The 21,391-nt window shown below is 40.4% G+C and overlaps 1 protein-coding gene across 4 annotated transcripts in view; it reads right to left on the bottom strand.

Annotated features, from left to right (window-relative positions):
- Positions 1–1,222: 1,222 nt before the first annotated feature.
- Positions 1,223–21,391, bottom strand: part of JAKMIP2 (janus kinase and microtubule interacting protein 2) — a 131,795-nt gene continuing 111,626 nt past the window's right edge. For 2 of the 4 annotated variants that reach the window (XM_024576888.4, XM_045185136.2), the window contains exons 18-22: positions 20,796–20,873; positions 18,689–18,892; positions 14,466–14,531; positions 10,297–10,367; positions 1,223–1,758 (exon numbers count right to left, since the gene is read on the bottom strand). In XM_024576888.4, coding sequence (XP_024432656.1) covers positions 10,317–10,367; positions 14,466–14,531; positions 18,689–18,892; positions 20,796–20,873 — 399 coding nt within the window. In that variant the 3' untranslated portion in view covers positions 1,223–1,758; positions 10,297–10,316. Of the gene's footprint in view, positions 1,759–9,744; positions 9,861–10,296; positions 10,368–14,465; positions 14,532–18,688; positions 18,893–20,795; positions 20,874–21,391 lie in introns of those variants that run through there. The other 2 variants (XM_045185137.3, XM_045185138.3) reach the window with 2 other exon arrangements.

The raw sequence follows: 21,391 nt of genomic DNA on the forward strand, positions 1-21,391 counted from the left end.
GATGAGGAAACTGAGGCACAGAGAGGTTAAGTGACTGGGCCAAAAATGCCTGTACCAGCACTAAATATAAAAACAAAAAGCAGACCCCAGCATCTGAGCTTTTCTTGTTCATTCCTCAGTCACTGGGCCGACTCTGAAAACGCCAGCGCTAAAACCGAAGAGAAAGATACCGAGCCCACACAGGGGAGGGCTTGGGTAGCATTTCGTAAGAGAGTTTCTGGCTCCCTACACACATTCTCTATGGATGGGAATTCTAGCCCTGTAATTAAAACCTTGACACTTTGAAAAATTGAGGCTGTTTTGTTATCTACAGTCAATGAGGTGTAAAATCAGTTTTTCAGGAACATTTATTTGCTCTCAAACCTAAATCCAAGACTTGGCATTACCGTATTTTCTGACTATAGGGCGCGCACCCCTATTTTCCTCCCAAATTGGGGGGTGTGTCTTATAGTCTGAATAATACGGTACATAACTTAGGAAAAGTACCAGTCTTTTCATTGTCTCTGGTAGAAAACCACCTTATCAGTAACACACTGGTAGTTCTATATAAAAAAGTAGAGCTATCTGGTTGCTGTTAGCTCCCTAGGGGGAAATTGTGATCAGCTTACGTGACAAGGGATCCAAGTGCTCTAGGCCTGTCAGGACATTTTAAAAAATACGCATAATTTAATATTCTCATCTCTGTGGCAAACAACAGTTGGTAGTTTACTTATCACCTCTATGGTGTTTTTACTTAGATCTTGTAACATTGGTTTGCAGGCAATTTCAAGCAGCCATGTGAAAACCAGTATTTTGGAAACTGGAAGATTCAGAGATGTTCTCTGGCCCATGTTCCCTATAGATGCTGGTACTATAAATAGAACTAAGTCAGGGAGTTTGTGATTGAGAGCATCATCTTCTTAATATTCAATATGAATGAGATCAGTCTCTTCTTCATGGAGCAACACAGAGGAGACAAAAGGTCAAGGAAGCATCAAATCTGCTTTTATTTCTTATGTGATATTTGCCTGGGTCCTCCGCCTTGGTTGCCAGTGCAGACAGGTCAGGGTCACCACAGTCCACTTTTCATTTGTCATCTGTGGAATGCACTGCACCCGCTCCACCATTTGCGGAGAAACAAACCGGAGGGTGCTTTTCTTCTCACTCACATTGCAGATGTCTCTGTTCCTGAGTTTCAAATAATAATAAAGACAGAAAAGCAAATCCCTGTAGTAAAAAACCAGACTTTTCAAATGAAACATTTTATTGTAAATAGCTCCTCATGGGTATTCCTCGTGCTTCATTCCCACCCGCCCTTGTTGTTTTGTTTTGACTTTTTAAAATGATGTTTATTTCAGGACTAGTGTTTCCATGGAGTGTGGTGTTACATTAAAATGACCCCCCTGCACAGCAGGGGTAGAATGTTTCTTTGTAACTTTGGTTCCATGCCCAAGACACATCTTTGCGCAATCTGCTAAAACTGTTCCCATTGCTGATTTTTTTTTCCTTTTCACAATATATGTTTAATAGTTCTTTTCTTCTGGTTCAACATATACATGTTTCAGTAAATGCAGCATATATTGTAGATTTTCAACAGGGTCATATAGGAACTGTCAAGTAAGAAACCTTGAATAATGGCTTTAAAATACACAGTTGTAGTCCTGGCTACAGGGTAGTCCTTAGCTTTTGATCTCCCTCTCACTGCTGTAAACATTTCCGCCATCACGGAAGGTTTAGAAGCTTTTGTCTTTCTGGGTCTTATCCGCGTTTTCGGTTACTCTGTAAAACAGAGGGAATATTCTTTAATCACCATTTCTGTCAGTAGCTGAAACAGAAGAAAAAACCAAAATGCTATTTTTTTAAGAAAAAAATTTATTCTTTACCGCCTCTTTAAGTTGTATGATCTTGCGCAAGTCACATAAAGAGCGTCTCTAAGCCTAATTACATTAATTTTAAATGAGAAAATGGAAGGATTTATTTCAAGGGTTGTGCAATTTAATGCATCTAAAGCAATGAACAATTCTTGCCTCACAATAAATGGCCTAAAATATCAGGTGTTATCATTATTACCTTTTCCTCGGTGGCCTTCCAAAGTGAGGCCTTAAGAAGCTCAGTTAAATCATCATGGCTACAAATATTAATTTAAGATACCATTTACAAGCAGGTCTGTCTGTGCCTTTCAGTGACTGACTTTTATGTTACACTTCCTCCCCAACAATTGTGTCCAGTGGCAGGTGGCCTCCACCCTAAGGTCCTGAACTGAGGATTCCCTATGACGTTTGTCACACCGGTTTCCTGGTTGACCTGAGAGATGTCCCCAAAGAGGTCTCTCCCTGAGCTATGCCCATCAGGACTCCTAGCCCTGTTTCCCTTCCAATCCATGTGTCTGTATTTCACTTGGGTGGAAGTTCAGGGCATAATGTTCTCTTCCAAGCAATGCTGGACATGGCATGGAGGATGTGCTGTTATATGCTGCTCAAGGTCATGGTCTTTAGAGTCTGAATGACACAGACAGAGAAAACGGCATTCCCATTTTCTCACTGTATGTCCATGGACGAGTTATTTAACTTCTCTAAGCCTTAATTTCCCCATTTATATAATAAAGACACTGATTCTGTAGCAGGATTACCGATACCCCAGGAATGGTGACCAAAATCCAAAAGGATGGAAAAGGAGGCCCTTAGTACTCCAAGGGTGCTTCCAGCCCACTATCCAGAGGCAAATTCAAGATTCAGAGAAATTCCTGCCGTAAGTGCACGTCAAAAACATTTGGATTTCGTATTTGCAAAGCCACTTTGCTCCAAAAGACTAGATTACACTGGGACAAAGAGTGACAGGGTCTCAGGGCGAACCCGTCACTAGGCAGTGCTGTGGCTGGGAGGAGAGTGCACTGTGGGAGGGAGGGTAGGTACCCAGAGGCATAATTAGAGGCTGCGCTTCTACAAAGGAGACTCACATCCTGCTGTTTAAGCACAGAGTGATGCTCTCATCTTCCTTCATCTCTCTGTGCAGGGACAGAAGGGGGACGGCAGGCAGAGATGGGGCAGAGGCTTCCTTCCCAGCAAGAAGCTGAGGCTGGTACCACCAGTGGTGGAATGTGGGGAGCCGTGGGAGAGCCTGGGCCTGGACAGTCAGGGGAGGGTACAGTGGGCGCCGTGCACGGATCCTGAGGAACTCATGCACAGGTGCCCCCGTGGTCCGTCTTTCATCACCTCTCTTTGAGGAGATGCTGAGGCCTGGTCAGTAATATCCAGAGGAACAGCATCAACCACTAGGGAGCGGGTCTCAACCCCTGCCACTGGAGCTGAGAGGCACGTCTCCCTATCCCTCTTCCTGTCTCCCGTCTTCCAGAGGGGTGAAGCCTTGAAGAGGGAAGGGAAAGGGACCCCTCAGAGCCAGACTGTGAACACCCTCCTCCATTGGGGATAGGAAGAAATGAGATTAAACAGTCTGAGATAGGATTTTGAAATGGAGCTAGACTTCTAAGAACTGAAAGTGACTAAAAATTTTTGGAACCTACCTAAGAATTTAACTCAAGGTTGAGAGAGGGAAGTAAGACCAAACCCTAGTTTAAGCTATGGTTTGAGAAAAATATATTACGTTCAAAATTACATCTCACTAAAATGAGAGCCTAAATAACTGGTTACAACTCTAACATTCTCATATTCCCTGGGAAATAAGGAAAGTGGTCTGCTTATATATAAAAGACATTTTAAGATATACAAATGTATGTAGTGTATGTGTATGTTTCTATATTTAAAATATATGTGTAAATACAAAAGTCTTTTACTTGCAAACTTTCAGCTTACACACTCTCAGAGATAAATCCTAGATTCTGTTTCAAAGCGCGTATGTATAATTTCTGTCTTTCATGCCCGTCCTAAAAGCCCATTTGAGTAAAACCATGTTGGTTTTAAAAAAAACAAATGGGCATAAAGGCAGTCTCCCAAAATGTTAAATGTCTGTAAGTTGAGTGCCTATAAAATCGAGTATGATTTCTACAGCAAAGCCAGATTAATTCAAATTGGCATTCTGAATAACTGAAGTGTTACCTAACAGGTCACCACCAAAGACCAGCCATTTTCAATGAGCAAAGTACACTATAACTAAAACAGTGGAGAACACAAATTCATTTTTGATTTCGAAGGCCCTTCTGGGTATTACAGAACCTCAGGCATTCCTTTGAATGGCTGCTTACCAGCTCTGAGCTTTAGTTTCCTCCTCTGTGAAACAGGGATTGCAGCTCTCCCTTCTGAGAGTTCACTTACATGCCACCAGCATCTAGGTCAATGAGTACAGTGATGTCACTGCCGACTGGTGACTCCAGTATCCAAGTACCTCCCACACTGCCTGGCTCATAGAAGACACTCAGCAGGTATTTGTTGAGATCAACTGAAAGGCTACTAATGTTCACTATTTTTCAGGGTTTTCTAACTGCTAGAAGTTTCTTTAGGTCCTATATAGACACATATTTAGAGACATATTGATTCACACAGTAGCTAACTCTTATTCTCTAGTTACCACAAATACCTAAAAATCTCAAAAGGCAGCCCCTCCCTCTTCCAGCTTGCCATATCTCTGTGAAGGGCACTGCCCTCCAACCAGTTACCTGGTCCGGAGCCCTCAGGCCTATTCCTGACACCTGTCACTCAGTCCTCCTAGGCAACTTATCATGTAGCAAAGTACTCAAAAAATGGAAGCTGTTATCACCTCCATGTTCCAGGACCAGGTGATAAAACTGACACTGGGGATTGTTAGGGAATTGGTCTATGAGAATCCTAGGGAGGAAGACAGAGAATAGTGAATAAAACTTAATTAAAGCTGAAGGATCATGGAAAGCTTCCCTGAGTCCCTGATTTTACACTGAGATGGGGAGGATAAATGGATATGAACCAGTAGGTGGCAGTGTGGGGAGAGTGGAAGGGAGTTGGAAGCACACCTTAGAATGCGTGATCCAAGATACAATGCTTGGTATGTCCTAGGAACTTGGCTTTCAGTGAGCCTTTCTCTGGGTCAGGTACCACATTGGTTGCTTTGCATATGCATAAAATCACTTAATCCTCAGAAAAATAATAGATACCATTATTTGCTAATTTCTTATATTAGGAAATTTATAGTTAAAGATATATAATAGTATCTATTTTGTAGGGTTTTAAGTATTAAATATAATAATGTGCATGAAAGGTAATTTTTCAGCTGCAAAGTAGGGGGCCGTACTCCTTATTGTATCATCACTGTCATTAAAAATGTATTGTGGTTCATGGTTATATGCTAGGCATGGTCTAGGTAGCTAGGATACAAACCTGAACATGTATAGTCCCTGCCTTCATGAACATTCCTTACAATGAGGCAAGAGAAATTAATTTTAAGAAACCACCCAGAACCCAAATGCATATAAAATTTGGCCAGGAGAGGAATCGAGGAGGACTCCCCCGTGGGAGTCAGTCAGCAGTGATCTGCAGGATGAGTGAGTAGCTGTTCACTAAATAAAGGAGGGAAGGTGTCCTGTGCACAGGACAGCATGGGCAGAGCATGAGCTGCAGGAGGGAGCTCGGCTCCTGCGGGGTGCGGATCCTGGAGCAACAGGAAGCCTCAGTCACTGTCTGCAGTGGGACCATGCAGGCAGTGCTGGCCACATTAGGAACTGGGATATGATATTAATGGTGATGCTTCCCTAGGAAGAAGGCATGATTTGATTTCTGTTTCCTAAAACCCACCCGGGCTGCTGTGCGGAGAATGGTGACAAGAGGAGTGAAGTACTGAGCCCTGTTGATAGGGTGCCACCACTGTGGAATTGGGGGAGAATGTATTTGTGTATTCTCTCCTTTGTTCACTCAGTTGTTAAGTTAGTCTCCAAATGACATACAAAGAACAAGTTGGATAGTCATCTCCATACTGTGCTATCCAGGGCTTTGATCTAACATGTCACAAATCTACTTTCACGTTCATTTACTGAGCCATCCATTTTTCTGTCCATCCCTCAACCCATCTGTCAATTTAAAATGTACTCAGCATCTAGTGCATACAAGCTGCTGTTGTAGACACTGAAGATACAAAGATGAATAAAGCATAAGTCCTACTCTACACTTTAGTAACAGGCCAATATAAGAGACAGGGAGGGAAACAACTTTAATATGACTAGATAAAGGCTAATGGGTATATTCACATAAAGAAATGACTAACTGGTAAGCCAAATGATTCATCTTATAGGCTTTTTTTTGTCAATATAAAAGAAGGAGCAAAATTTTCCTATTCTAAACACAAATATAGTAGAGATTGGTCATATTGCCATTGTTTTCCATAGGTCACCCATAGGCTTTGGTGGGACCAGGGACTGATAAAATATAAATGCAATAAGAAATAAATATTGGCATGTTTTTAATGGAGAATTTGTAACTAATCAAGTGTGGCTGTTTTTATAGTAAAGTATTTTTTGTTAAGCTTAATTTTTTTAGCAGAACAATAATATGGTATTATGTACCTTTTAACATGTTTTATGTCACTAGATAAGAAGTGAAAATATTGAGCTCTCAAGAGCAAGAATCCATGGTTGAGCCCTGGCTGGTGTGGCTCAGTGGAATGAGCATTAGCCCACAAACTGAAAGGTCACTGGTTCGATTCCTGGTCAGAGCACATGTCTGGATTGTGGGCCAGGTCCCTAGCTGGGGGCATGCAGGAGGCAACCAGTTGATGTTTCTCTCACACATCATTGTTTCTCTCCCTCTCTTTCTTCCTCCCTTCCTTCTCTCTAAAAAAAATTAAATAAAATCTAAAAAACCCCCCTAAAACCCAAGATATAGAAATTTCTAGAAAGAATCCATGGTTGACACTGGAGGAGTATCATTAAAAATGAGCTAGATTACAGCAAGGGAAAATATAGTGAATAATATTGGAATAACTATGTATGATACCAGTGAGTACTGGAAATATCAGGAGAACACTGTGTAAAGTACATGATTGTCTAACTTCTATGCTGTACACCTAAAACCAATACAAAATAATATTGAATGTAAACTGTAATGGAAAAAAAATTTTAAACTTAAAAAATGAACTAGATTAGAGCATGTGGATAAAGAACCATGGCCACCTTCTCTGCCTGGCCTTCTCGACGTCATAATGAACAAGTTGGTGCTGTTCTGTTCTTCATTAATCCACTTCTCTTTAGAAGAGGGGGGTTTTCAGTGGGTCATTGTATCAGAATGTAACAAGCAGCCTGGTGGTAGCTCCATTTTTTCTCTCCTTTGTCTCCGGGTGTAACTAATGTGAAAGAATCAGTAGTGCACTGCTTCTCTGGAACATATACACAGATGCGTGGGAAGATGGTATCTCCTGACACCACTGGGGAGCCCCTGCTTCTGGTCAAAGTCCCAACATAACCCACGGAATTGAATTATTCAGTCAGCAACCCCTGAGAGAGTGGTGAGGGGGCCTTCCTGGAAGCCCTCAGCAGCTTTTAGATCATCGACAAAATGACTTGGGGAATTGCTGAAACAAAAGCATGAGTCCCTCCATTTTAAGGAGGGTATTGTTATATTTAAATTAGTCTTGGGTTGAAGAGGAGAGTATACATTATTAATTTAGTAGGACAATCCTTTTATGATTATTTGCAGTGTACTTTTACTACCTGCCAACAAGCCAAGCATTGTTTTTCCTTACTTCTTCCTCTCTCTCTCTCTCTCTCTCTCTCTCTCTTGCCTGCTTTGGAGATGAGTGGCATGAAGCAGTTTTCAGGAATGTTTTACGCCCTTGTATTATTTAAATCCTGATTATTCCCTGAAAAGAGGAGTTGAAAAGGCAACGACTTGATTTGGTTTAGGTGGTAAACTACTTGGCAATACTGGAGGTTATAATTTCAAACTCGGGCATTTACGAACTCAGTAAATATGATAGCTTTCTTTAAAAAATAATAGACCCTGGCTGGTATGGCTCAATGGACTGAGTGCTGACCCATGAACGCCAAGGTCGCCTGTTTGATTCTCACTCAGGGCACATGCCTGGGTTGCAGGCCAGGTGCCCAGTTGGGGGCATGGGAGAGACAACTGATCGATGTATCTCTTGCACATCAATGCTTCCCTCCCTTTCTTTCTCCCTCCCCTCCCCTCTTTCTAAAAATAAATAAATAATATCTTTTAAAAAATAATAGCTAAGAGTTGCTGACTACTGAATTATGTTATGTTCCAGGCAACGTGATAATCTTTTTAATTATTTTAACATAACACTGTACACTATTCTATGGAACATAATATAATTAATTATATTAAGGTAATATAATGATAATTATTCTATGGAACAGAAAACCTAATCCCGGGTATATTAAACCTCTACCATGACCTAGCTGGGAAATGGCAGGATTTAAATTTAACAATCTATTTAACTTCAAGGCTCTAAATTACTCAGCCATTTTGCTTTACATTAATAATCTTTTTCAGTCAGCATACAATTACTAAGTGGCAATTGTGTGCTGCTCTGGAGGAAAAGCAACTCAAATTCTGTACATCCCTCAGGGAATTACAAGTAAGAAAATGGGACAAGGTATAGAGATGAGGACACTCTAATTTCAAAACCCAATAAGGGAGGGGCACTACACTAATTGGGAGGATACCTCTGGTAGCTGATACATAGATGAACATAAACGATGCTCAAAATGTGAGAGAAATGTCCTCTTTCACGGGTGAGGCAGCCTGGTGGCTAAAAGTAGACTCTGGAGTGAAGCCGTCTGTCTGGGTGCAAATCCTCATCCTGAGAACTGTAGCTGTGTGGTCTTGGGAAAGTCACATGCTACAGTTCCTCCAACCATCAAAAAAAAAAAAAAAGCAATAAAAGCAACACCTACTTTACAGGGAGGTTAGTGAGGATTTGTGTGTCTGTTGCTTAAAACAGCACCTGGCACATAATGTTAGCCATTACTGGTGTTACTCTGCAGACCTACACACTTTCTAACTAGTATGTATTTATGAAGGTGGGCTTTTCTTTCCTCAACAACCACACAGGAATTATGTCTGATGAACTGTATTTGCCCTGTTTATGTACTGATTGTTCTTTGTGGGAAGGGCTGTTTGTTTTCTGATCTCTGACCGTTTTGATCCTTTCTTAGAGAACCTCACTGATTTCACTTAAGAAATTCTCCGTCAATTTGAGAGACTTAGTCGTTTTCATTATGTGCTGAAAGGCCACCACCCATAGTGTCACATAAAGGATATTTGCCAGTCTAAAAAGAAAATGTTTTGGAAGGATTAAAACCAAAGAGTTGGTGGTATGAAGACAGAGCCCTCTGGACTATGTCTTCATGGCATATATGTGTAACTCTTTATGCATGCTGAAGCCTACCTGCTTCTAAGTTCCCCTGTAGGTCACGGAGTTGATTCCCATGGAGAGAAAGTGTCTCTCTTCCATTTTCCAATTTGCCATAGAAAATATTCAATAACATGAGGTCCAGGGAAGATCCTTGAATAATACGGCTTAAGAGTATAACCAAAGTTGACACAGGCCATGATAAACAGATTTAGAAGCGCAGTGAGCCCTTTCTCATTTTTTAAGTGATGTTATTGAGACTTGTGGTTTCCATCCCTGGGTGGACATCAGAATCACCTGTATGCTTGTTAAAAGTACAGACCGGTCTTTGCTCTCTACCTCTCCCACCATCTACCTCCCCTTCATGTCCAGTAATCTGCTTCATTAAATCAGAGGAAGGCCGTGAGGTTTTTATTTTTAATAGCATCAGGAATCATTGGCTAAGATTATTTATACATGTATCCATGAGACATGGGCTTAACTTAGTAATAATATAAGATTCTTCTTTTTTTTTTTTTCCTAAATTGACATTGACAATAATCTTATTTGAAAACCCAAGATCCAGTTTCACTCTCCTGCTTTCCTGAGTCCTGATGAAGAGAGATGAGGAGAAAGAGTTTTAAAAAAAAAATCAGTCATTGTTAGCTTCTTAACAGTCACAGAAATCAGAATTTTCAAGCTGGAAAAGATACTAAAAATATATTTCTTCATTTTGCAAATATAGCAACAACCTTCTCTGTGTAATGGTTACGATGAGATTACTAAGATCCACAGACATCGTGACTTCCCAAAGCAACACTGTTAACTAGAAAAAAAATTCTTGATTCTCATTCTACTTCATAGTTGGTTTATTTCTCCAATAAACACCTCAACAGTGGGTCTGTTTCTCATTTTATGGCATGTAAGTCAATCAAACCAAGTGTATTTTGTTAAATGTGAGCATAGTAACTACAGTTAACTACATGTGTCATCCTTCGTATCAAACACCTATCAGAACCACATTTGGAGAATTAAATGGAATCTTACCTTCAAGAGGCACCTTGACATCAAGGCCATAGAATAAAGGCAAGAGAGAAGAACAAGAATAGAAACAGAAACTGCAGAAGAAAAAGAAGAAGATTATGTAAATCTGAATTTCGATAGTGTCATTCAGGTAGTACAAAACCTCAGCTTTTCCACATTGCTTGTCTGATCACTTCTCATATAACACCAAGTGCCTGTTGTTTCAAAAGACAAACCTTTTATTTGTCTACTGGCAAAGCAATGCAATGAGTAACTGGTGTTCCACTAACATCAACTTGTACAATTTAGAATTCTGAGGATGTCTTACAGATAACTGGCCTAAGCCCCTAATTTTAGAAGTGAGAAAAATAAGCACAGGGCAATTAATCAACAGACTGATTTCACATAATTTCAAGGCATAGTGACGTTTCAAGCTTAGACCTCCCAAGTCCTACTCTATTTTATGTCGTTGCGTCCATTTTTAACATGTGGGAGGTGATTTCAGGTGCAATATAATCAGAGCATACACTTAATCCTCAGTGCCGTCTATCATTGTGTGGTTAATGTGCCAGGTTTTAGGACTAAGGCACAGCGGGAAGAATATTAACATGCAGGTCAACATATGACAAATACACACAGTGGGATACCCCTGAGGGAAATGGGACACTATCAGTAATCACACTAGGGCAACAGGGGTAAGCTGGGTCTGTTCTGTACAAGTGAGTCTGTGTGGCCTCCCTGTAGGTGTGAAGTACACCTATACATCGGTGGGCACTTTGGATGGTAAACATGCAATGCTGTTCCAGCCCACCTGATTTGTTTCTCTTCACCAAGACTCTTCACTAGAGAAGCAGGTACTACAATGGACCCACAGATGCTTGGGTGGCACAAGTATATAACCAACTCTTTACTGATTATAAAAGGTCACAGGGCAGGGCGGTTTTCCAAACACCAATTTCTTTGCTGACTTACTCTTACAGAGAAGGAAGTCTTTTGCTTTGTTATCACTCTTCAGGAGCATGCTGTTGCACTTGACATCTTGTATGGCGTGGAGGACATTCCCATATGGGACATGTTATTTGCCTATTTCATTTAATGCCATTGCTTATAAGTCTCTGGCTTCACTATGGCAGCATTGTACGAAAAAGTTATAAATAAGGTGCTAAGATCAAGGTATTGGTGACTACTCTATTCATCTAAAATGCAGAAACTGTTCTTTTTATTTCATTCCTTGAAGATGGAGAGGGATAGGATGGCGCCCGTAGCAGGAGAGAATGTAGGCGGAGAGAAATGGAAGGCTTCCACTGTTCCCAGGAGAAGGTCAAACAGCAAGCAGCACGACCTCTCTGGGCACGAGCAGGGAGATGCCCAGCACTTAGACTGCAGTGAGATTCTTAGCCCATGCAGTGCGGTGGGCAGACCTCTGGCCCTGATTTGCGATGGATTGGTTATTCGATCTTGGAAAAGTTGTTCAATTGCTGAGCAATTGTTTCCTTATCTGTGTAAAAGGGGACCATTATGTTCACTGTATCTGAATCACAGAATAATTATGAGAACCAAACAAGATGATGGAAGTGGAAGTGCTTTGGATATGGTGGAATGTTGCACATTTTGGGCAATTTTGCTGTTTGTTGTTATCACTGATTTATATTAACTGTGTGCATGGGAATTACGAACAAAGAAGGAACCTACTATATACCCTGAGACGGTGCTCAAGTATCCCAAGGGAAAGAAAAAAAGACTACCTCTGACATAAGTGAGCTTTAGCTTTATTACCAGACTTGCAGACAAGTAGAATGGAGGTAAAGTGGGCAGAAGAATAGAAGGCGCCCATCGTGCTCAAATCTCCAATCAGAAACAAACTGGATTGTCTTCGAAGTGGCTTAACTTACTACTACATGTGGAACATGTTGCTTTGATAGCTAAAGAATCCTTATTTTCTGTTAGTACCTTATCTTATTATCCTAAGTGTTTAAGAAGGTCAAACCTGGGAAATGAAAAGCACACATGGAATTCTGAACAAAACATAATCTTAATCTCCCTCCTTCCAACATTTTCATGGGGTTTATGAAGGGAATGGCCAGGATGGTGACATTAGCAGATATTAAAAAAATAAACACTTTGTTTGTTTGTTTTCCCCAGTTGAATGGGAACCAAACTAAACTAATGTTTCTGGGGCAGAACTGCCTTAACCCAGATTGTCTCCTTGAGCCAGGCCCTCGGTTGTTTTAGGGTTAGCAGAGAGAATGACTAGGGCCAAGAACTCACCATTCAAAAACGTGGGGAATGGAAGGCCTGGCATGTCCTTGACAACCAGGGAAGCTGCAGAGCAGTCCCTGACCTTCTGGGTCTTCCTGCCAAACACCTGGGAAATTAGACTAAGTCCCTGGTTGAACTTTGCCTCATTCAATCCTCCAGAACTAAAGTGCACACTTCTGAAATGAGGACACTTCAAATTTAAAATTTTGCAGAAGTATACTTTCTGTTTGGATGTTAAAAAAATTATGCTTTTAAATTTGACTTACACTTTCTTAGTGATTTCTAATATTCACATAAGAGACTTTATTTGTTTCTCATGGAGAAGAGGTGAAGGCAAGTGTTATCATCACTATTCTGTAGATGTGGCTTAGACACAGGAGATGGAATCACTTATCCAAAGTCAAACGGTACCCGAGACCTGACCAACATAAGTATCCAGGTGGCTGATAGTCTGGTGAGTGGCCCCTACCAGCTCCACCTCACCTCATATACATGAATAATTACCGAAGCGATTTGGGATGGACCAAATTCTAACCACTGTCTTAGAAATGGCAGATGGTTTCCTATTTCCTTCCTGGGTGGCTATGAAAGATACTGCAAAACAACCATATAATTTTGCAAAACAAGGATCAGATACCTACTTCCAGGCAATCAGACTGGAACTCCTAGAAAACCTCTTGCCATCTTTGCTGTGTTCCTTAGCAGGGAGCTCTGGCATCACGGGCAGGGTAACCTTTTGTTGTGCAAGCCTGTTTGACTCACTGCAGCTGTTCAGCATCCCTGCACAACACCTGCCGCACCCCCCCACCCCGACCCCACACATCTGGGAATGTCCTCTTGAACAATTACTACGCTTTATACAATACTACAAAGTGCTGGCTCACTTGGAAGAAGCAGTGACTCTTTCAGAGCACTGGGGGCGATGACATGAGGAGGTGACATGAGGGAATAGTGGTCATATATTGATCTAAATTTCTGTATGTATTGTCGAGGTAAAACTGCAATATCAGAAATACAGGGTGTTTATGAATAATAATGGGATTTTTTAAGGTACTAAAAGATTTTAAAAAGAAAGTAGAGTAACAACTCAAAAGAAACTTTTGAAAAGGAAATAAAGATGAAGAAGAGGAAACTGAGGAAAGAAAACACAGAAAAAAATGGGAATCAATACAAAAGGCATGAATGTCAAGGCTAGCTTACTGAAGGCAGAGCCTGTGCTGGAATCCTGGTCCCTGACCCAAGGAGAAATGCACATCTATTGGGTTGGCCAAAGAGTTTGTTTAGTTTTTTTCTGTATAGTGGCTCAAGAAGTGCTTAGATGTCATAACTTCATTTGAAACAATTTTGTTAGATTGTATTGTGACAAATGTCCTATCAGTGTGCATTTTTTGAAAACTTATCAAAATTGGTGAATTTTTGTGCAGCCATTTTAATATTGAAGATAAAAGAATATAAGCAACATTTTCAGTGTATTATGCTTTATTATTTCATGAAAGGTAAAGTGCAACAAAAATGCAAAAAAAAAAAGATTTATGCAGTGTTTGGAGAAAGTGCTATGACTGATTGAACATGTCAAAAGTAGTCTGTGAAGTTTCTTGGTACCATTTTGGCCAAATAATTTTTTGCTGTGGGGCTGTCTTATGCATTGGAAGGTGTTTGAGCAGCACCCCTGGCCTCTACTCACTAGAAGCCAATAGCAGGAGACAGCCAACATACTCCAAATATCCAAATCAATAAAGATCCTGGTGTAAATGAAAAATGTGTCCTTTATTTTACAGAAAAAACCATACAGACATTTTGGCCAACCCAATACTACACCTGTCTATGCAAAATTCACAGTAACTGAGAGGAAAGAAAGAACACACATAGTGAGTGACACTGACATTCATTTCTGATTAAAATATAAAAAAATAGATATTGAACTTAACACATACCTTTTCTTCTAAGTCCTTTATCTGTCTTTTCTGGATGTCCGTTTTATCTTCTAAGTCACGAATTCTCTGAAGAAAGAAGAAAAAGGGAAAGCATTAATGGACGTTAAGGAGAATAAAAAGATTATTCACCAACCTAAAACAGGCAACTTCCTATAAAGACATTATTAACATTAGTACTAGCAGCCGAGAACATCACATATATGTTTTTCAATACCCATCGTTGGATTTTCAAAATTACCTGTTCTTACAGTGGAAAATTATTGCCATTGATTATATTAAATAATATTTGCTAGCCCTCTCTACTGGGTCTATCTCTGCAGACCTCTGCCCTGCAAGAGAGTTAGGGTCCCCACCCCGCTGTCCTCAGGCTTGTGGACCAGTTTTGGCCAGTGGGGTGTGACTTGTGGGAATGCCACATCCTAGCAGAGACAGTAGTGTGAAGCAGAACTAGTGAGCAAGAAACAGACGCCACTGTAAACGATTTGGATTAAGACTTTTGGTTGTCCGTTACTACAGTAAAAAATGGCTGAGGCTGACTAGCGCAAATGTAAACAGCCCTATTGTCTGTCGCCAACCTTACTTTTCAACCTTCTTTTATTGTTTCAGGGTGGAATTTTCTCGCAAAGCACAGCTGGCCAGTTCTCACAAAGCAAAGCAGAATTCACACTTCCATAAACATTTCAAGGGGGGAACTGATAAATTAGGAGAAAGAACGTAAAAATTACACACGTAATCCTGAAGACAAAAAAGTTCTAGGACTATCTCTGAATTTATCTGTCAACTATACAATAAAATTCCAATAATTTAAGTAGCACAGATTTGAAATCAACATTATATAGACAATTATTTGCAAGAGAAAAGTCTTTACATTTCTACCTGGCAAGCTAAAGGCCGTTTATGTTCAGGGCACAAGGTTCCACAATGAAGGCATGTTATTTCATGCCTCTCTGGGGAACAATTAGAAAATGGAGAACTGGGGTCTGGGAAGAAAACACTGGAAGAGGAATGGGGTGATAAAATAAAAAGAGTTTTTTATGATGCAATGTGGAAAGAAAAAAGGGAAGCTAGATTAGAGAATACTTGAGCTTGGAAATCCTATTTCCCTTACTCTAAAACAGTGGTTCTCAATGGGGGATGATTTGGCCCCCCAACAGACACCTGGCAATGTCTGTACCCATTAAAAGTTAGTTAGGTGGCTAATTTATTTTAAAGTGTAGAATCCTGTGGTTTTAGTATATCCAGTTACCTGGACATTTTAAAATCACATGTGACTACTGGTCACAATGGGGAATGGTGGTGTCGAAGTAACAAGCATCCAATGGGCAGAGGCCAGGGATGCTGCTAACTGCCCCCAAAATAGGAGGATAGCCCCCCCCCACCACAAAGAATCATTGGCCCAAAATGTTAGTAGTGCAGAGACTGAGAAATCCTGCTTTAAAAGAAAGGGGCTAAGGTTGCATGTAGGAGAGGATGGGGTGTTTTGGTCAGAGAGATCATCAAGGCTGACCTTGAAATGATACAATAATGAATGCAGATGGTGTGTGCGTGTGTATGTGTGTGATATGTGTGCTTGTGTATATTTCATATTCCAACACTATACAGTAAAACAACAAAATGGCTAGACATTTGCACCTTGAGTGCACAAATAGTTCCTTGGTATGTCTACTGGATGTGGAGACAAATGTGCATCAATATAATCAGATACATGTGAGATTACTGTAGCATCTATTCAACGACCAAGTCTGTGCTTGCTGGGCAACTTCTTACCCCTTCAGGACTGTGCAGGTAGTGACAGAGAATGCAGGTAAAGCATCGATGAGTTCCTGACCTCAAGGAACTATCAGATCTGGGTGGGGGGCAACATTTAAAACACAGGGAAAAACAAATTAAGGATAAGAGGTAATCAATGGCAAAACCATCTATAACCTCATCACCAATCTCCAATACTTTGTACAGTGTTCAGCTCAAAGAAACTGCCTATGCGTATGTATTAGATGAGTTAGTTAAGGTACATTGTGTGATGCTCGCTTTCTTTCTTTTTTCTTCCCATCCATTTGGCATCCAATCCAACAGGAAATGCTGTCAGGTTGAAAATAAACCCCTTTTCTACTTCCTTTTTATCTTTACTACTCCCAAGTACACCAAGTCCCTGCTGTCCCTCATCAGGACTGGGATGATAGCTCACTGCCGGCCCTTCCTGCTTCTAGTCCTGTCCAGTCTACATCTGTCTACGGCAGCCGGTGTGAACTGTTAGGATGGCAAAGAACCATGGTACTCCATGAGTGTTAAGTGGGTGAGGAAGGGGACGAAGGGAGAGTTAGATGAGTTGTACTCAGAATAAAATCCAAGCTCCTTCCAGGCCGTACATCATCTGGCCTCGTCTTACCTCTCCAACTTCACCCCATATCAATGCCTCCTGGGTTCTGAGTGTTCCTGCCATACTGGTCTTCTCTGTGTTCCCTGAATATCCCAAACATCCCAACACTGCCCCAACTGTTCCAATCTTCTGGGACACTGGGTCTGACTTCCTGGGCTTTAGACGTCTTCAGAGAGGTCTTTCCTGACCAGCTGGTCTAAAGTGGCTCATTCTACTCCTTAACTCGCACACACACACACTGTATCATTTTCAACATAGAACTTATTGCCACTCTCTGAAATTGCCTCAGTCATTGTTGATTGGTGTTACTGCTTTTTCCTTCTTCATCGGGAGGAAAGATGAACAAAATAAAATAAACCATCTCTTTTGTGCGTGAAGTACCTTAGCTGATTAAAAAAGACTTAAAAGAGATGACAAGGTTTTAACCATAAATTTAGATAACTACGTGCCCATCTTAGGAATAAATACTTCTGTGGTTCTATGCCACAGTTCCTGATTTGTTGAAATTAATTAAATGCTTTGTAACATAAGAAATTTATGCAGAAGACATGTTCATTCCCAGGTAACAGGAAAGGAGGTCTGTGGTAATGTAATGATGCCACAAAGCTACTATCAAAGGCTTTAAAAACTCTTTTCGGGGTCAAAATATAAACCTTTATGATGGAGTCTGAAGGGGCATTGTAACAAACATGCATGCATTTATCATCTCTGGAACAAATGGCTTCAGAGTTCCCTATTAACTTGGGGAGTCTGTTAACCTGTAAAGGTCCACAAAGCTCCTGGCTACATCTGTAGTGTGCTAAGTAGTCAAGTCGCCCACGTGCTGTTGGTATCGGTGTTACAAAATAACCCCTGTTCCTTTCCCACTCACCTTGATCTCTGATTACCGCATGCTTCTTACTTCTTGTATAGCCCATCTGGATTTTGTACCAGTCACTTGTTATAACTTCTGAGTACCAAATACTATAGCCTGGCACTTCCAATTCTGGAATTGTTATGGAATCTTTTGTCCTATTTCTTACCTGCCAAGGTATGACATGATGAAGAATTCTGGCTATACATTGATATTGGGTGCCTATATTGACCCTCTCTGGTCTAGACGAATTATATAAATCACACTCGACTCAAGCTGCACTGGACAGTATGTGTGCGGTTATGTACACTGGCCTTGGAGCCAGATGGACCTGGACTGGGATCCTGGTTCTGTTGCTTACTATCTCTGTCGTCTCCAGCAAATCATTTAAACACTCTTATCTCCAATATACCTCTTGGGATAATAAGGAAACTTACCTTAGTGGGCTCTTGGGAAGATTAAATGAAATGATGTCAGTAGAGCCCTTAGTTTATTTGCTGACATAGGGAAAATGCCAGGAAGTGGCAGCTTCCAAGCTTTGCTGTTGTTGCTCTTTGTTCTGAGAATAGAGAGAAAGTCCCTTGCATTCATTCTTTTGCCCTATTCAGGTTATTTGGTCAGGTTATAGACTAGGTGACAGACTGGGGTGACCCGCAGGACGAAGGCATTATTTCTGTCCTGGAAAAAGTCCTGCTGTCCTGCATAATGGAGATGATCAGGCTCCATAAGATTCAAAGGTTATTTCATGACCAAATAGTTGTAAAAATCTTACCAATAGGCAATGTTTCTAAAATGTCAATTTTCATAAGATTGAATCATTGCAAAACAGTCATCCCTTATCTGAATGTCCGTAGAAAACAAGTTATTTATTTTACTCTCTGAAGATAGCTTCTAGCTCCTGGGCTTCTCCATACCCACATTCAATACCACAGACTTAGTATGAAGTGTCATTTGCTTGGTACCAACCCTACACAGAAGTCACTCAGTCCTCACCTGATGGGCTTGCTGTAAGAGCTCCATTCTCTCCTGAAGAATCTGACAGTCGTACTCTCTGCTCTTCCTCAGCATCTGCCGCCGTAGCTTCTCTACTGCAGTCCTCAGCTCCTCCTGCTGTTTCTCACTTAATAGTTCACCGAACTTGATGACAGTTTCTTGCTGCAGAGCATTGTACAAAGTAGCTTCTAGTTCCTGGATTCTCTGGCAAATAAAAGCAGAAAAGTCTAACTTTGAAACTTTGAATGTAAGTGTGGTGTGAGTGTGTATGTACGTGTGTGTATGAGAAGGGATATATTATTTTAGTCTTCCAGGATCATAGCAGTAAAATAAATTTCATAGCTTATCCAGACTAACTACCTTTGTGGTAATCCCCTTTATAAGATTCCATAAGAGTCATTCAGTCAGTATGTTAACTTTTTGGATGATGAGAAATTTGTTCTTTTTCTTGGACAACTTTCATTTTTAGAAAGTTCCTGCTTTGTTATAATAATTGTACATCCTTCTATTCTCAATGTACCTGAAAATAAGTTTGTTTTCCACTTTATAGACCTTCAGATATTCAAAGACATCTATTATGGGAGCCATACTTTTAGAGAGAAATGGTGAAAAATGGTCAAAGCTGGAAAAAAATACTTGAAATTAGAGTTAAATTTCATTCACAAAATGCCACCTCTCTTCTACATGACACACCTCTGTACCTAAAGATGGCTTTACAATCACATTTTTCTTAAAATAAAAATTAGGAAATTTGACCTAAAAATGGCCTAGAGTCTCCAGAATTGGTCTGTTTTTCAATTACAAATTCCCTCGTTTTTAGATGAAGAGTCTACTTTTCCTTATATCCAAGTGTTTTGTTTTAAAACATGCTTCAGACATCTTTAGTCAAAATCTACAATCTTGCTCCCTGTGACTTTGACAAAGGTAAGTGGACATGCTCTGGTGAGGTGTGTTTTCCTAGGTCTTGTCCTGGACTATGTGGATCTTATCTTTCTAAAGTTAAAGATTCTTGTCTGAATGAGCAGACAAGATGGGACACATAAACACACAGCTTTATCTTTTTAAGTACCGTTAGAGGAGGCAAGGATAAAGGGTAGGGAGGGACAGGAAGAAGCATTTCCCTCTTTATTCTCTAGCGACTAACTCATTCTCTCTTTTCCCCATCAAGTAATGCTCAGAACCTCTCATTCATTTTCAAGGGGAAATACCAATTCATCTTTGTTATAAGTAGAAACTAAGAGCTTTGCTCTTTTCCCAAAAATGATGCAAGCTGCTTCCAGGAAAGAAAGAATTATAAAAACCTCTACAAGCAACTCCTTGAAATGTTCCTCTTTTAAGTTTGCTCTTTTTCTCTTGAGTCATTATCATGAATTAATGGGTGGGGGGGTGGGAGTGGGGGGAGTTCATATGGAGAGAAGAAATGCAAGCTATACTCCAATAGCAGGAGTTAATCATGATGAATTTTGTACAGGGCAATGGACCAAGTGTGCTCCTCAGTTGGCACGATCCCCTGTGGGACAGAAAAGGGTGCAGCTCAGTTGCTGACATGGCCTGGCCTGTGGTGGCTGGGTGATGGCAGTTAAAGCCACAATGTCTGCAGTCCCATCTAAACGCCACTCACTTACTGATGTGGGCAGAGATCTTTCACTCTCTAAGCCTTTGTGCCTTCATATGAGATACAGGAATAATGATATCACCTATACCTCACAGGGCTGTCATGATAAATAAGTGAATTTAAAATGTTTATAACAAACATTAAAGACTTTATTTCTTTATCACTCGACTAGGCTCCCAATTGGATTTAATCCAGTTGCTCTTTAATCTCCACTGCCACACAGTCTGGCTTTCATTAAAATGTTACATAATGACATGCATTTAATTAAAAAATTTAAAAGTACAATGAAATATTTATTAAGGATTAAAAGAATATTGTAACAGCAAAAAGCTAGAGATATATTTTCTAAAATAGGAAATGGAAACCACTGAATAAATAAAACCATTGCGTAGTGTGGTCTACTGGAGTACGGGCATGAGGAATTAAACAGCATGCTTTCCTCCACAGCACATAATGGAAAAGTTCTGTGTGTCGATTGCTTGCTGTACCTACCATATATGCTTGGTCGAGAGCTTGTTTTCTGTAGTCCAGCTCTTCTTCCAGATAGCCTTTGATTTTGCAGAACTGTTCCTATAAGGGCCATGTTGATAAATAGAGTCAACTTAGTTAACCAGAAAGTGATATATAATCGTATTGATCAATGTTTTCTGTAATTCCGGTACAAGACAAATCACTAGTATTTGTTGGGTCATTGATTTTGTCTGTTAGGGAAATAGTTCAACTTCCATCGTCTTACCTAGAGAATGTGAAAATCAATGGAAAGGAGCATAAAAGACATAATGAACCATCCACACAGAAAGTTCTAAAGGATTTGTATGCCAATTCAAGAGCATGTGATCAAGAACAGATTTTGACAAGATAAATGTTACCTAAAAAGTGTATCTGTGCAAATATATTATGATATTGTATTTTTGTAAGAATGTTATGAAATGTAGTACAGCAGAGTTGCATAATAAAAATCTCATCCAAAGTCATCTGTGTAAGATTAGCAAATACAAAGACAGATGAGAAATTAGAGCGAGGCGGCAATTCCACCCACAACCACAATGCAACTTAATGAGTCTCTGCTCCTGCTACAAAGCCAGTGT

This window comes from Desmodus rotundus, chromosome 6, assembly GCF_022682495.2.
Source record: "Desmodus rotundus isolate HL8 chromosome 6, HLdesRot8A.1, whole genome shotgun sequence".
In the NCBI taxonomy this organism is placed as follows: domain Eukaryota; kingdom Metazoa; phylum Chordata; class Mammalia; order Chiroptera; family Phyllostomidae; genus Desmodus; species Desmodus rotundus.